At 47.8% G+C, this 14941-nt stretch overlaps 1 protein-coding gene and 1 pseudogene across 2 annotated transcripts; one reads left to right on the top strand and one right to left on the bottom strand.

The window, feature by feature from the left end:
- The first annotated feature begins 982 nt into the window (after window positions 1–982).
- On the top strand, window positions 983–7277 carry LOC308457686 (urotensin-2 receptor pseudogene; annotated as a pseudogene). The gene is made up of 2 exons (XR_013991480.1): window positions 983–1987; window positions 2041–7277. The product of XR_013991480.1 is annotated as a urotensin-2 receptor pseudogene (transcript).
- A 136-nt stretch (window positions 7278–7413) lies between these two features.
- On the bottom strand, window positions 7414–14451 carry LGALS1 (galectin 1). The gene is made up of 4 exons (XM_080971834.1): window positions 14197–14451; window positions 12561–12640; window positions 8566–8737; window positions 7414–7638 (listed from the first exon to the last, which is right to left on the bottom strand). The coding sequence occupies exons 1-4, from the start codon at window positions 14434–14436 to the stop codon at window positions 7492–7494; spliced, it is 639 nt and encodes a 212-aa protein (XP_080827960.1). The 5' UTR covers window positions 14437–14451; the 3' UTR covers window positions 7414–7491.
- Window positions 14452–14941: the final 490 nt, after the last annotated feature.

The raw sequence follows: 14941 nt of genomic DNA, 5'->3' as shown, positions 1-14941 counted from the left end.
CAAATTTTCTCAAGTTCATGTTTGTATTTGGAACCAGGCATTATCCCAGAAGCAGAGGCAGATTTATGGGAGCACATCCGGTTTGCCTAAATTGAGCTCCGAGCCGAGAGGGCGTCACAGGGAGTTCTGCAATAATGACGAGCGATGGAAGGCAGGAGGGGGCACCAAATTTTGGCATTGCACTGGGCACCACTGAAATCTGCACTGCCAGAAGTGGGGGATAGATTTCTTTCTGTTTCATGAAATGCAGAAAATGACTAGAGATGTATCAGGCTGCATGTGAGCAAGGATGTTGTGTGTGTGTGTTTTGGGTTCAAGAAGATGAGTTCTGAGTGGCTCAGTAGGAATGCTGGAAATGTTTGTAGGAGTATTATTTTGTTAAACTGACTCCAGAAAGAGCACTGAAACAATCAGTTATGCTGCCAAACCCTTTGCAGTCATGCTTTCCTCTCAGCCGATCAAGCTGGGCTGATGGAATGGCTCATCTAGCACCAAATTGCCAAGGCAGCTGTTTGCAGCTGGATTTCCCCCTAACTGCGTTTGTGGAGCTTAAGAGGAGGGAAAATGGCTGGCTAGAGAATTCCACTTAGTGCTATCTGAGATCCCTGGCATTAGCATTACTGCTGACTACATGGCATAAACTAAGGGTATTGTTCCAAGCCATGACATGCAAGCAAAAACCTCGCTGCAAGCGTGTGCATGCCTCCTTACACGTTACTGGTGAGCAACGGCCAACAGGATAGTTTTGTCATTTTTATGCTGTGGGCCAGGGATTGGGAACCTCAGGTCTAGGAAACAAATGCAACCTTCCAGGCCTCTCAAGTCTGGTCACCTCAGAAGGATCCCTTGGCCACTCCCTGCACTGGCCTCCCTCCACACCCTGAAAGTTTTTGTCTGACCGGAATGTGCCCTTGGACTCTGACAATGCCACTAGCCTATCTGGACAGAGGATGGAGAAGGGTTTGTGTTAAACTATAGGGTCAAATAAAGGGCTAAGATAGGTTCCCCACCCCTGCTGTGTGCCTGTTGCGTAGAATTGAGAAATGTCCTGATTTTGATCACGATAGGGAAATTGCTATAATGTTTTAAATTTAAGGAAATGTTTTAAATTTAAGGAAATATCAGGGCAAGGAAATATCCAGAATGTTTAAAACAACACTACAAGCAAGCAGCTGTGTTGGTCCTTCATTAATAATAAAAAGTAACAATAACATTTGAGGACCTATTAATGTTGTAAACAACTTTTATAAAGCTGTGTATGTGCTTAATCTTTAAAGCCCATTTGAAATTCTTACTCCAAAGAGTTCTGGGCACTGTAGTTTGTTAAGGGTTGTTCAGAATTGTAATTCTGTGATCCTAAAAGTAAAATTAAAAATGAGATGCTGTCCTTTGGGTTTTTGACTGCCAGGCTTAGTTGACTTGATACATGTTAAATGCAGCTGGCTGTGCACCATTCATGCGCCATCCTGCTATGATGACATCTTTGTGTGTTGTTTCTACTGCAACAGGCAGATATTTGCACTGAATACAGCTACCCCTCTGCAGCATGTTCATTGCTCTGCTTCCCAAAAATATTTCCAAAAGGAACTTATCTCAGAGAATTGTTCTCTTTCCCAGTCCCTATTTGATCCAGTTCCTTAACCACATCTGTATTAATTCAGGACCTTCCATTCCACTCTTTATGGAGTTGAGGGCAGAGAAAGGAAGCAAGCAAAGGCAAGGTTAAAAATAAAAACCCCAAAGGAAATACAGACAGAAACGGGAACGTTGAAGAGAAAAGAATTCTGCAATCTGCTGGGTGGTCGCACTACAGTGCCATTAGCTATTGCTGAGTGTGTTTGCACTTGAGTGTGAAGCCATGAGTCAGAGATGCTCCGCCACTCGGCGGCAAATGATGTTTTTGAGGGGAGCTGCTGTTGGGAAAGCACAACTGCCCTGCATCTCTTGTCGGGGAGAAGAAGACGAGGAAGAAAGCATCTTGGTTGCCGTGGGGCTAGTTTTATTTGTGTCAACAAATGCTTGATGACAGAAGTCGCGGAGGGCCGGCTGGAGAGAGTATGAGAACTCTGCAGCAACAGAAAGCAGCAAGAGGATGCCATGCCGCCATATCTGTAAGCTTGGAACGGATGTGCCTTCAAGAATGGTAAGATGAGCATGGGATGCAATGAGGACAGCCATCCCAATAGCCTACATAATTCCCTATGAGGCCCACACCTAAGTGATTTTAGTTTCTTCCCATCATCCTTTGCCTCCCTGCCAAGCCAAGGCAGTCAAACACACACTCTGTGTGGTCGGTCGTTCCTCTTAGAACCAGAGTGCCTCAGCTATCCAATGACGATGGAGCTCATTGAAGAAGCTTCGCTGGGCAATTTCTCCTATGACACTGAGCATGGAGAAGAAAGTCCTGTCACCAGGGCCTTGGGCGCAGTCCTCCTCCTCATGTGTCTCTTTGGGACGACAGGCAATATCTATACGCTGGTGGTAGCATTTGGTGGCATGTCTGTTCGCTCGGCGGGTTCTTTGCGCATCTACGTGGTCAACCTGGCCTTAGCTGATCTGCTCTACCTTTCCACCATCCCCTTTGTGGTGTGCACATATTTCGCCCAGGACTGGTTCTTTGGGGACGTGGGCTGCCGGTTTCTGCTCAGCTTGGACCTGCTGACAATGCACGCCAGCATATTCCTGCTGACGGCCATGAGCGTGGAGCGTTATTGGGCCGTGACCAGACCGCTAAGGGCCAGGCAGGCTGGGAACAGCTACCGCAGGCTTGCTTGCGTTGCCGTGTGGCTCGTCTCGTCTTTGCTTACAGTGCCCATGATGGTCATGATCCAGCAGCGGGAGGGCAGGAGCGGAAAGCTCATCTGCTTCCCCACGTGGACGCCTGGCGCTTTCCAAGTGTACCTCACGGTTTTGTTTGGCACGAGCGTCCTTGGGCCTGGTTTGGTCCTGGGGGTCGTGTACTCCCGGCTTGTGCAGGCCTATTGGGCTTCCACAAAAGTCATGTGGTCGCCTGTGGCGAGCAGGGCCCTGAAGCAGAAGCTGTTTCCCAGGATCTTCAGCATCATCGTCGCCTACTGGGCCTGTTTCGTACCATTCTGGGCCTGGCAACTCACCAAGCTGTACTGGCCAGAGGACTTGGAGATTGGGCCGACCGCCCAGGCTTACCTCAACTTTGGCGTTACCTGCTTGACCTATGGCAACAGCTGCGTCAACCCTTTCCTGTATACCTTGCTCACCAGGAATTACCGTGAGTACATGGCTGCTCAGGGCGGAGAAAGGCCACGTAGGAGGCATGCTTTCTTCAAGAAGAAAATGCATGAAATGCCCCAAGCAGAACATGTGTCTGTGGCAGAGGGAGGAGGGCTTGGATAAAGGAGGCAAAGGGTGGTTACCAATAATCTACCCCAAGGATGCCTTTTCCTCTGCCTGCACAGCTGGGCTTAGCCTTGGAGAGCAGCAGCAGCAGCAGCAAGATGGGGAACAGTGACTGCAGACTTCGCTCTGGGAACCTGCATGTTTGCTTGTTCACACTAAACCGTTGTTCGGCTTAGTGTTGTGTTGTAACTGTGCCATAGTGTATACCAGAGGTAGGAAACCTCTGTCCCATGGGGCAGATTTGGCACACCAGGCCATTTCCTCCAAACCACACTGACCCAACCTATAGCTGCTGTTTGGCCTGGCTTCTAATTTTTCTATGCAATTCTGTTTAACCTTCTTCTTTTCTGCAGATCAGTTTTCCCTAATGTACAGTTTTGTGTGTTATTTTTACTAATACAGTGGTACCTCGGGTTAAGTATTTAATTCGTTCCGGAGGTCTGTTCTTAACCTGAAACTGTTCTTAACCTGAGGTACCACTTTAGCTAATGGGGCCTCCCACTGCCACCGCACCACTGCCGTGCGATTTCTGTTCTCATCCTGAAGCAAAGTTCTTAACCCAAGGTACTATTTCTGGGTTAGCGGAGTCTGTAACCTGAAGCGTATGTAACCCGAGGTACCACTGTATATGTATTTTTATGCACACTTTACCCGAGTGCATACATTATGGCTGGAGAAGTGCCTTGCAAGATTTGAAGCAGTGTAAATTTCCAAGGTTGGCTGTGTCTCGATGTTTGTGTTGTTTCAGAAATTTCAAATTGGGTAGGTTTGCCTTTAAATGTGAACTGAACTGAATTTCTCCCCATTCCTACCTATAGCTCCCAATCGAGACAGTGAATGCCATTTTGAAGTCTTTGCGTTGCAGCTGTCCTGTAATAAGTACAGCCAGATCCGTAGCTGCAGTAATCACATATCCTTCCCCTGTTGGCTCCTGTTTTCATTTCTCTCTCCTTCATCTGTTGCCTTCCTTGTGTTGACAGCTAGACTGTAAGCCCTTTGAGGGCAGGGACCTCTCCTTTGATTCTTCAGTTAATTTATACGGAGGATGCTTTAATAATAGTAGCAACAAACATTCTGTTCTACACCCCACCCCCAAATAAGCATGTATTGTGATCCATTTGCTAATACAAGCAGCTTTAGTAGGAAGTGTAGTACAAATTATTGAGGACTAAATGAATGCAGCATACAGGAGGCAGAAAAGAGATTTCAGCAACAATGTTAAGTGAGAGTGCGGAGGAAGGAGTCCAGTGATGATCTTTGGTGCAAGAATAGATGTTTCAAATACACAAATGTCTCTAGTTTCATCTGTGAAATATTGGCACGGCATGAGACCAGCTTAGCAGCAGCCGGAGAAAGAATGTCTTATGTGGCTGTAACATACCTCATAGCACGAGAACTTCAGAAGGCAGGAAAATATGTGGAGAGAGAAGGGTTGGGAGGTCACACTTTCCTGTGACTAACGGAGTAGTTTGTAGAATATAACAAGGCCTTTAAAAAGTTGGTACGTAGTTGATCCACAGCAAGTTGAGTTTTTTCTACTGCACACATATAAGTGCTTGTTGCACCAGATCAATCTACATACAGGAGTTAATAAGTTTTTAGCGCTTTATAAACATTAAGAATAGTCATCGGTAAAATCCTGCTGAATGAAGAAAAGCAGAATCCTTTGCAACTGTCTCAGCTGCAGACTGTTACTGTTTTGTGAGAGGGACTCAATAATTTGTAGGTTCCTGAAATCAGAATGGATTAAAGAGGTCTGCCACTCTGGTGCAACAAGGCCAGCTTTTTAAAATAAAATAAAAACCCTGACTTTTTGTGGTTTGGCAAGCAACACCCCTGCTGTAACGGTTGTGCAGAGGATGTGGTTTTGTCTGGCATGCCTTTTCTAAGCTCAGCAGCATAGTGGCAGGGCAAGCACCACCAGCCACATTCCCCTCCAAAATGATTCTGCTTGCCCTTTGAGATCTGTGGAGGAGGTCTGCGTGGTGCATATGGGCAGGGCCTTTTCTGTCATGGCGCCCAGACTTCCCTCCCTCAAGGTGCCTGTGTAGCAGAAGAAGAAGAAGAAGTTTGGATTTGATACCCCGCTTTATCACTAGCCTAAGGAGTCTCAAAGCGGCTAACATTCTCCTTTCCCTTCCTCCCCCACAGCAAACACTCTATGAGGTGAGTGAGGCTGAGAGACTTCAGAGAAGTGTGACTAGCCCAGGTCACCCAGCAGCTGCATGTGGAGGAGCAGGGAAGCGAACCCGGTTCCCCAGATTACGAGTCCACTGCTCTTAACTACTGCACCAAAGACTGCATTGTCTGCAGTCATTTGCGTATTCTGAGGCTGCAAACATCCTATACATTTAAAACACACAAGTTCCCCGTGGAACTTTGCTCAGCGTGCTGGGAATTGTAGTTTTGCAAGGGGTAAACTCCAGTTCCAGGATTTGTTGGGGGAAGTCATGTGCTTTAAGTGTATGGTGTGTATGATGAATTCAGCAATGCAGTGGGGAATTCAAGAGTGTAGAGTCCCTTCATGACAGCCACGCCCTCTGACAGCCACACCCCTTCCAAGATTATACAATAATCTTAAAACAATACATTAATAATAATTAGGGATGTTTTGCAATGATCAATGGTCTATCTCAATATGTTGCCTTTCAACTGCATCTACTATTTTCTGTGTGCTTGTACTGTATCAGCAAATGATTTGGAATGCTCTGTCTCCTTTTGGAGTGACTTAAGTTGCGTCTCCCTTGACATTCCATTGTGCATAACAGAACCTGCACACCATTCAAGAACCCGTGTTTTCGGTGTTCCTAAATGCTTAGCTTTGGAGCATACAGACAACTTCTCCCTGGTGATCTTCCCTAGGAGCCAGTCCTCCATGGCTGACTCACCTCCTTTCACTCTGGCTGACTCTTAAGCATCACAAAAGCTAAGTAGTTCCCTTTTCAAGCTGATTGTGTAGTTCTAGGATGCTGGAGACATGGTCCCTTCTGCAGAAATAGTAAAGGGTCTCTGATACACACTCCACGACCCCAGATCACTACACATCTGAATGAATTTGACTGGGCTTTACTCCTCACTTTATTTCCAAAAGGGTCCGTGCTGTGCTTTTTATTATGTTTTTCTTGAGGCTTTTATAGTGTTCTAAAATACAATTGCATGCCACTTCAGGAAACCTCTCCTTAAAAAGCATGCATATATATATATATATATATATGTAAAATAAACTAACTATTCAAGGGATTGTCTCCCACCAACGCATTCTCAGCTGATCCACTGACATTAATAGATGTAAGATAGTCATTAACTCCAATGGATCTACTCAGAGTATGACTACCATTGGCTACAGCCCAAGGTAATTAAAAGCACTATCTGCTCTTGCACTTGATGACCCCATCAAGTGTATTTGTGTGTTGTGCATTTGTGGGTTGTGCACACCTAGGATGCAGCAACGGTGCCTAAAAACATGTGAGCAGCACCTGATGGAGGAGTCTCATCAATTGGCCAAGCAGGCAGTGTTGGCAGGAAGATCAGCAGTAGGTGGCGCTAGAGCCAATGGGCTATTCTAGTTTTGTCCCTATTCTCCTGCAAGGGCAACATGAAGACTAAGGAGGAGGAAGATACCAGGCATGGCCACCCCTTGGACTTGTTATAAGAAGACAGGCAGATGATGCTGTGTGCAGACTTAGGTTGGAGGGATGGTGCCCCATTCCACCCTACCCCCTGAACAGCCTCCACTGCTTCCAGTGACTAGAAGGATCAGAGTTCAGTGTTCTGCTTAACTCCTTGCCCCTCTCTATGGTTATTGGACGCAGGCCACATTAAAACAATAAAATAAAGAAATGAAATGTGCACCTGCATATGTTTTTTTAAAAAATTCAGAATTGTGGTTAGACGTGTCAGAAGTGTTGGCTCTTAGTTTGCCCTCCCCCATTCCACAAGCATCTTCTACTACTACTGACCACAAACATCATCTGTCTCCATGGCAATGATGGCCCTGGAAGAACCATGTGGCAAAGACTCAGAAAGACACATCACCAGTTTACACCAGAATTCAGCTGTGTTTATTTTGCTGCCTTATTAAGCAGGAGAGGTGAGCAAGACAAGACCGGGAGAGGCTTAACCGAGAGATATGCCTTTGAAGTTAAAGTCGCCTTCTACGCAGACATATTCAATGCCTTCCAAGTGAGCGCCGTTGGGGACCTTGAACTGATGGTTGCCAGGCAATGTGATGGTCAACTCGTTTTTGTCATGAGTGAAGAGCACCTGAAGGAGGGGAAAAAAGGGGTGGGGGGTGGTGGCGTGGTTTCAGCATGAGAAGAGCACCAACCATCAGTTATCCCAACTGCTGAGAGGGATAGCTCACTTGGTAGAGCATGAGACTCTTAAATCACAGGGTCATATGTTCAAGCCACATGTTGGGCAAAATATCCCCGCATTGTTTTTTTGGGCGGGTTGGACTAGATGATCCTTGTGTTCCCTTCCAACTCTTCTATGATTCTAGTTATCAAGCGACTGGACTGGAGTTATGGCTGCTAGTGGAAGATGCACATCTATCCTGGGCTTGCTGGCTTTTGACAGAATTCCTGGGCCTTTTCAGAACAGCAGAAGAGGCAGAAATCCAACAGGTAGTGTTTCCTTTCCATACTAACAGGATTGGGATCCTGTCTCCCCCCCCCACACACTGAGGGCCGTTTTCCTTCCTGGGCAACTGTCTGGGGGCCACAGGCCAGTGTTGGGTGGGGCCAAACAGGTGACACAAAACTGGTAAATGTCACCTTTGGACAGCAGGCTAGTTACTATGCACACACTTAACACACCTGTCCCTAGCACCCATCCAGGCAAGGAAAAGGCAATGTCAGCATTTGAGGAAACACTCAGCAAGGCCAAAGCGCACGAGGAGGGTGTCAAGGGTTGTGGCCTGGGGAGCGTCTCAAAAGCCTGAGGATCTCTATCATCGGCATTCCAAGGCAGCAGGGAAGCATCACCTCAGTTTGGATCAGTTGCATAGGAACTGGGCCTCCAGTCCAAACCTCAGCAGCACCTTCACCCCATATTCATGCATTACAGAGTCCTCCATCCATGCCGCTTTCAAACGTGGCTTTGTCGCCTCTCCTTATGACACTTTCCCACTCAAACCCACATGCGGCCCCTCCTTTCCCCTGCCACAACCTGTGCAGATCCGAGTCTCACCTCCGCGCTGCTGCCCTCTTGGAAGGGGAAGTTGGTCTCCCTGTGTTCTTGGCCCCATTTCCCGTTGATCTTGGAGTTGCAGACAATGGTCCGGATGTCCCCGTGAGCATCGAAGCGTGCGTTGAAATGCAGCATGATGTCATTTTGGCCTTTGCCCAGGTTGATGACCCAACTGAAACAGGCGGCAGACAGTTAACTGCAAAGCCCTCATGTCTCAGGGATCCACTGCTACGCTCTTCAAATGCTCAATGAAGACTGGATGCAATCTAAATGCATATAAGCACACATACCCTGCAATCTTTGTGCTAGCAAATCAGGAGAGATGCTCAATAAACAGATCGTGTGGAGGAGCCATTAGTGTCTCCACATTTACTTCAGAGTTGCCCAGAGAACCACAGTGGCAGCTGCTCCGTGTTCAGAAATTATTTCACAGACTCATAGAATTAGGCTACGTAGACGTTGCCCACTTAAGACACAGCAAGGTCATTTCCCTCCCCTCACTGTGTTTCAAGGCGCATCAGTACGCTTGGATTTGTTTCCAAGTTGTCTGTCCACACATAGAAGCCAACTCCTAGGGGCTGAGGTCCCTTCAGCCCTCCCTCCAAAGTATTTGAGGGTGCCAGCCTCCCCCCATTGATGGGCATTGCAATTCAAATGGTGTGTGTGCACCACATCTTGTGATTATGTGGGGCAGGGCCTACCTGCCCCCCACCATATTTTACTCAAGTTGGCACCTTTGCAAGGGGGGTGGGACTGCCTCTGTCCGATGGATTATGGTTTATGTTTTCAAATTGGGTTGAAGCTGGCTTTGAAGTGGGGAACACATCAAGCCACAGTATTTCACAAGAAGCTACTCTGTCGTGGGTATCATTGTGTGTACAGGGATTCAAAAACCAGCGGTGGGAGAACAACGGAGCCACAGTACATGGCCATATGTACACAACTGCGGAGATCATCTTGTAGCAGCAACCAGTTCACCAGATGTTGGACGGCAACTCCCAGCCAGCATGGCAAATGGCCAGGGGTAATGGGAGTTGCAATCCAGCAACATCTGGAGGGCTACAAGTTAAGCTTCCTTGATCTAGGACCATCCCTCTGTTCAGTTTCTATTCATGGAAAAATGCAAGCTGCTTCTACCTGTCCTAGAAGCAAGTTGAAGCAATCCCACAACACCTCTCCTTATCGAAGAATATTATCTGCCTCTTTTGAGTGACCCTCCCTACCCTTGAGGCGTCACCATGTAGGTGCAAGCCAGGGAGGTTTGGGGAATGAAAAACTAGGAAGCTTCACTGATGGTATCACAAGGAGATGGGAAGAGTTTGGGCATGTTCACCTTCAAGCGTTCCCAGTGATGGAGCCAAAATCCCTCTGATTTGGCCCTGAGGCCCCCTGCTGTCCAACCACAGACCTCCTCTTGCATTGCTGGAATTTCCCAACATTTGCTCATTAAGCCCTCTCTTTGAACAGTTACAGTTCCTCATATAATGAGAATTCAGAAGAAACAAAGGCAGCTCCAACCCTTGTCTTCTGGAAGCACTAGAACCACCTCCAGTGGCTAGATTTCACTGCTGTAGCATGTGATCGTGCAGCAGACAGAAAGGGGTGTGGTGCTGTCTCCCCGCTACTGTCTTTTTGGCAAAAGAAATCTGTCAGCCAGCAGAACTACTCAGCTGGGCCTTTGATGGAGCTGGTTTCTGGCCTATGCAATTGCAGCCTCCTTCAGTTTGCTGCTTTATGAGAGCCCTTATTCCCCACCCCTGATTCATAAACTCTTCTCCTTTCATCTCAATCCAATCCCCACAAGCTAAATTTTGCTCAGGATTGAATCCAACCTGGTGCGGATTAGGGGGTGTCTCAAACATGCAGATTCTTTTGGCAAATGTTCCATCTTCTTCCTGCCCCTATTTGTGCTCCATTGCTCTGTGAGATCTAGAAGCAGCCTGGCATGCATTTTTAAGTATTTCAGAGGTATACGTAGGTCAACGTGGGAAAGGCGGTGACTCTGCGGCAGAGCATCTCCTTCAGATGCAGAAAGTTCCAGGTTCAATCCCTGGTATCTTCAGAAAGGGCTGGGAGAGACCCTTTCCCGAAATCTTGAGAGAGCTGCTGGCAGTCACTGCAGGCGGTATAGAGTTAGATGGGCCAACGGTCTGACTTAGCTCTGGCATTAAGTCCTGGGCTGGCATGCCAGTACCCACGCAGGTGCCGAGGATGCCATACTTGCTCAGGACATTTTGCTGCTTGAGGCAAAAAAGGAAAATGGCGGAGGGAGGCACTGCTTTTTCTCTGCTGCCACCTCACGTGAAGAGGCTGCCCAGTGAAGCCCTGGAGTGGTGAAGGTGGCAGCGGAGAGAAAAAGAAGGCTGAAGAGGAGCAGGTGGCAGTGGTGGGAATATTGGAGGAGGTGTGGTAGTGGCTGAGTTGGAGGCAGCAGCAGTGGAGGAGGCAGGGAGTGGTCCAGATCTGACGCCACTCCTAGCTCTGCCTGCCACCCGAGGCGACTGCCTCACCGAGCCTCATGAGTGTGCTGGCTTTGGACCCTGGACTTTGGTTCCAATGGCCAACCCCAGATGCTCCACTGCTGCTAAGTGAAGCCCCCTGTTGGCTGCTATTTGCATCTCCGACCCCCTGCACATTCATTGCTCTTACACAACTGTGGCTGCTCCTTGAAAGTAGGCAAAGTTCTGTGCTCTCGTTTAAATGCTTACCCTGATTGCTGTGGGATGGATTGTACAGCTTGCCCTACAAAATCGAGACGCTTGTAAATCTGGGACAGAGGAGGGACTCCCAAGCGGAAAACCACAATGAGGAAAGAGAAAAAGCAGTGCGTTCGTCTGGAGAAGATGTACATTCTTCCTGGCAACAGCACCAAGTGGGTCTTGACTGTGTACAGTGGGCATTCAGGGGAGAAAGGCTTTGCAAGAGGAGACTGAAGGGGCGGATGTGGGGGGGGGAGGGAGAAGGATGGTTGCTTCCAACATCTGGTTCTGTTTAGGCTCTTGGCAGGAGCAGCACAAGCATGGGGGAGGGGAGGCCATGAGCTGGTCTAGGTTCTGATGTAACACACTGGAAAATACTGCTGGGGGTGGGCATTACTCCTTCCCCTCCTTGGCAATTTCCACAAAAGCAAGGGTTTCTCCACAATGGAGAAAAATTTGCACCACAATTTGCACCAGCTTGTTTCCCCATTCCTGTTGGGACACATGGCATCCTCTACATAAACACCTCCCATCTCAGGGTTGCCCTTTTAAATGTGGTTGTGTTTCCCCCCCCCCCAATCCTTAGAAAGTCTGACATGGCCAGGATCAGGAAAAAAAAAATCCACATTTAAGGAGGGAGGAGATCTGGAGACAACCTGGGATGGGGTCCACCTTTTGCTCTGGTGTGGACACACCCTAAGACCAAGGGAAATGGGCTTCCTCTCTGTAGCTTAATGGGGAGCAGTTTTACCCCTAGGTCTCCCTCCTCCCTCCCATGTCACCAAGGGCATAGCTACAGACTTATCCATATTGCTTTTTAAGGTGGGCAGTAAGTTTCCTGAATCTTCATTAATTCTCTCTTGTGTATATGAAGTTTTTTTTCCAATCACTGCCTTTTCATGCTTCCTTCTCTCTCCTTAATCCAGACTTTCTCATATCGAGGATACTCCAGAAAGGAGAGGGAATGAGAAAATCTGGATTAAGAGCAGGGAAAGGGGTGGGCAGCCAGTGATTTTGAGGAGAATGTCATGCAGGGAACATCATTACTGTCAAACGACAATGGAGATGAGCCCTAGTGCTCCACGCTAGTTCAACAGTCATTCCGATGAATCCCTTGGAGTTTGGATATCTGGAAGACGAGGGGCAGTGCAGGTCTGCAACAGAGTTCTCAGTATGTTGTGAACGATGCCCAGGATCCTTTGGGGGAAGTCATGAGAGCCAAAGCTTCCCAAGACCCATGCAAGTTTGGAATGTCTGCATGCCCAAAGGTAATCTCTCCCTATGAAACCAGCTTACCTCTTAGCTCCTGCTGGGATATCACCTTTCACAGCAAGACGGACGCCGGGGGCCACATGCAGGCTGGTGCAAGTAATTCCCTAGAGAAGGAATTGAGAGAGGAGTGATTTGTTCTCTCCCTTTGCCAAGCAGCAGTAAATTCTGGTCTGATTATATTATTGCAGATGAACTGCCCTCAGGAAACTTGCCCCTGTTTTCCTGCTTAACTAAGAGGGGGACAGGGAATCTGCGGCCCTCCAGATATCACTAGACTCCAGTTCCCATCAGCCCCAGCCGGCATGGCTAGCGGTCAGAGATAATGGGAGTTGTAGTCAACAGCACCCAGAGGGCCACCTCTATGAAAGAGGATGTCATGTTATTCGTCACCCACTAAAAAGAAATCCGAAACAAAAATGTGGGCATGTAGCACATTTGATTCCTAAGCTTCAAAGCAGGTTAATATTTTTTAAAAACCACCTAGTCTTGAAATAACTAAATATCTGGGAATTTTTGTGGCGTTAGGTTTGGCAGGCAAGAGTCTGTTTTCATCAGATGAATTAAATCAAGCGGTACACTCTTAAGCACCAGCTTGTCAGGTGGTGATGGGAAACCTGTGTATGTTGGAACTACCACTCCCATCAGCCCAGACTATTGGGCATGTGGCTCTGAGTGTCCTGCTTCCAGACTCCCTGATACCCCGTGCAAGGGAGTATGGTCCTCACCTCTCCTGCTTCAGATGAACAGAGAAGTTAGTGCACCACTCGCAGCCTCAGCCATCCAATCAGTAAAATGGGTATAAAACCTTGCTCCTTTTAAGCAGCAGCCTGAATTAAACAAGTGGGGCTTTTCCTGCCACAGAGATAAAGAGATGCCGGAATTGCACCCTCATCTTAGTTCCTGTGTTGGGAGCAGGGCCAGCAACAAGAAGGTAGCAGCCTAAGTTACAAAACTTCCCTAGAAAGAAGTGAAAATGATACATATTTTTTCCTCCTAGCAAGAAGGGAAAGGCTTAACTGGCCGCCGGCAGATGTTCCGAGCCACGCCCAGCAGCCTTTGAACATTCCCATCTCTCACATCCAACAGGTGCCTTTAAGTGCTTATAATTCATGGATTTATTATTACTCCAGGCTCCAAGCAAGTTTCAAAAATGGGATTAGAGAGTCTGGGCACAAGATAAGCTGGCGCCAGAAGGAGCTAGTTCCAGCAACTTTCCCTATCTGGTGCATGTCTCTGTGTGCGGTGGGAAGCTTATAGGCGGAAGACTAGGAAAAATGAATCCTTGCAAACGCAAATCTTAGCAGAACTCCAGTCTTCGCCTTGCTACAAACATGCCCTTCTGAGAAAGAGAGGGTTGCAGGATCCCCATTGCTATGTGGTTCTCCCCTGACCACATCCCTCCTCCTGATTGCAGCATGTGAGGAGAATGCAGTCTAATAGCCAAACATCCTATCTCACTACAGATGAATCAGCACAACTCCTGAAAAAAGCATCATCAATCGATAGCAGGACTCTCTCCCTTCAGCCTCCCTGACATGCCTGCAGATTTCCAGCACTAAGAGAGGCTGGAACTCCAGTGCCCTTGGTGCATTGGAACGCCTGCCCCTGTGGGCAGTCAGTGATACCCACCAGCTGCCCCCCACCTTCTCCCCAGACTCACAGGCATGATGCTGTCCTTCCAAGCTGTTTGCTCCTGTAGCTCACTTGGGTCCTTGCTCAAAGTTGTGGGGGACGAGAGTGCCACTCCCTTGCCCTTATATAGGCTAGCAGCTGAGGAGTCACAAGCTCCAACGACCAATCCAAAGGCAGCAGCAGAAGATGGGCGGAGAAGGGGGTGGCGGCAGCTATTTGTGGGGGATGTGGCACAGCCTTCCTTGTGGATGCTGAAGGCGGTTTTCATGATGCATCCCAGCCATTTGCTGGGAGAGGGAACATCCAGCTAAGTGCGGCAGTGACGAAGCCAGTGGAAAAATAGTTTTACAATCAGAGGGTTTTATTGTCCGGGATCTTTTTAAAAATTAAACATGGCAGTTGGCAGGCACAGTCCTGGGCCTCTTTGTTTAAAAAAAGAGCCGAGAGCAACTAGAAGTACCAAAGCCAAAAGATGCAGAGAGATATTGGAATAAACGGCCTTTATAGAAGAAGGCAAAAGAATAAAATCAACATATGGAAGAAATGGCATGTATTTATGTAACACAGATATGAAAATGTTTGGAAACTTTACAGACAGTTAAGTCTGTGGCCTGTGGCCAAACACTCTAATGTGGCTTCACAGCTCTGAAATGCAGGGAAAAAACAGGATTTACTGAGCTGGAAGTGTCTTGACTATTTAAGCCATTATCCATGCTCAAATCAACTTATCACACGTTTGTCCAACAAGCAGTGATGGACACTCAACAACATCT

The sequence above is a fragment of the Podarcis pityusensis genome (genome assembly GCF_964106645.2).
Source record: "Podarcis pityusensis genome assembly, chromosome: 10".
NCBI lineage: Eukaryota > Metazoa > Chordata > Lepidosauria > Squamata > Lacertidae > Podarcis > Podarcis pityusensis.
Note: the sequence above shows the minus strand (reverse complement) of the source record. Positions and strands in the feature narration are given on the sequence as shown.

What these genes read in the sequence shown, in the direction of transcription:
- LGALS1 (XM_080971834.1), bottom strand. Translation starts at nt 14,436, where the DNA reads ATGAAAACCGCCTTCAGCATCCACAAGGAAGGCTGTGCCACATCCCCC. An exon ending in GGAAGGACAGCATCATGCCT is followed by an intron (nt 12,641 to 14,196) that starts GTGAGTCTGGGG and finishes TTCCTTCTCTAG; the next exon opens with GGAATTACTTGCACCAGCCT. An exon ending in AAGAGGGCAGCAGCGCGGAG is followed by an intron (nt 7,639 to 8,565) that starts GTGAGACTCGGA and finishes CCCCTCCTTCAG; the next exon opens with GTGCTCTTCACTCATGACAA.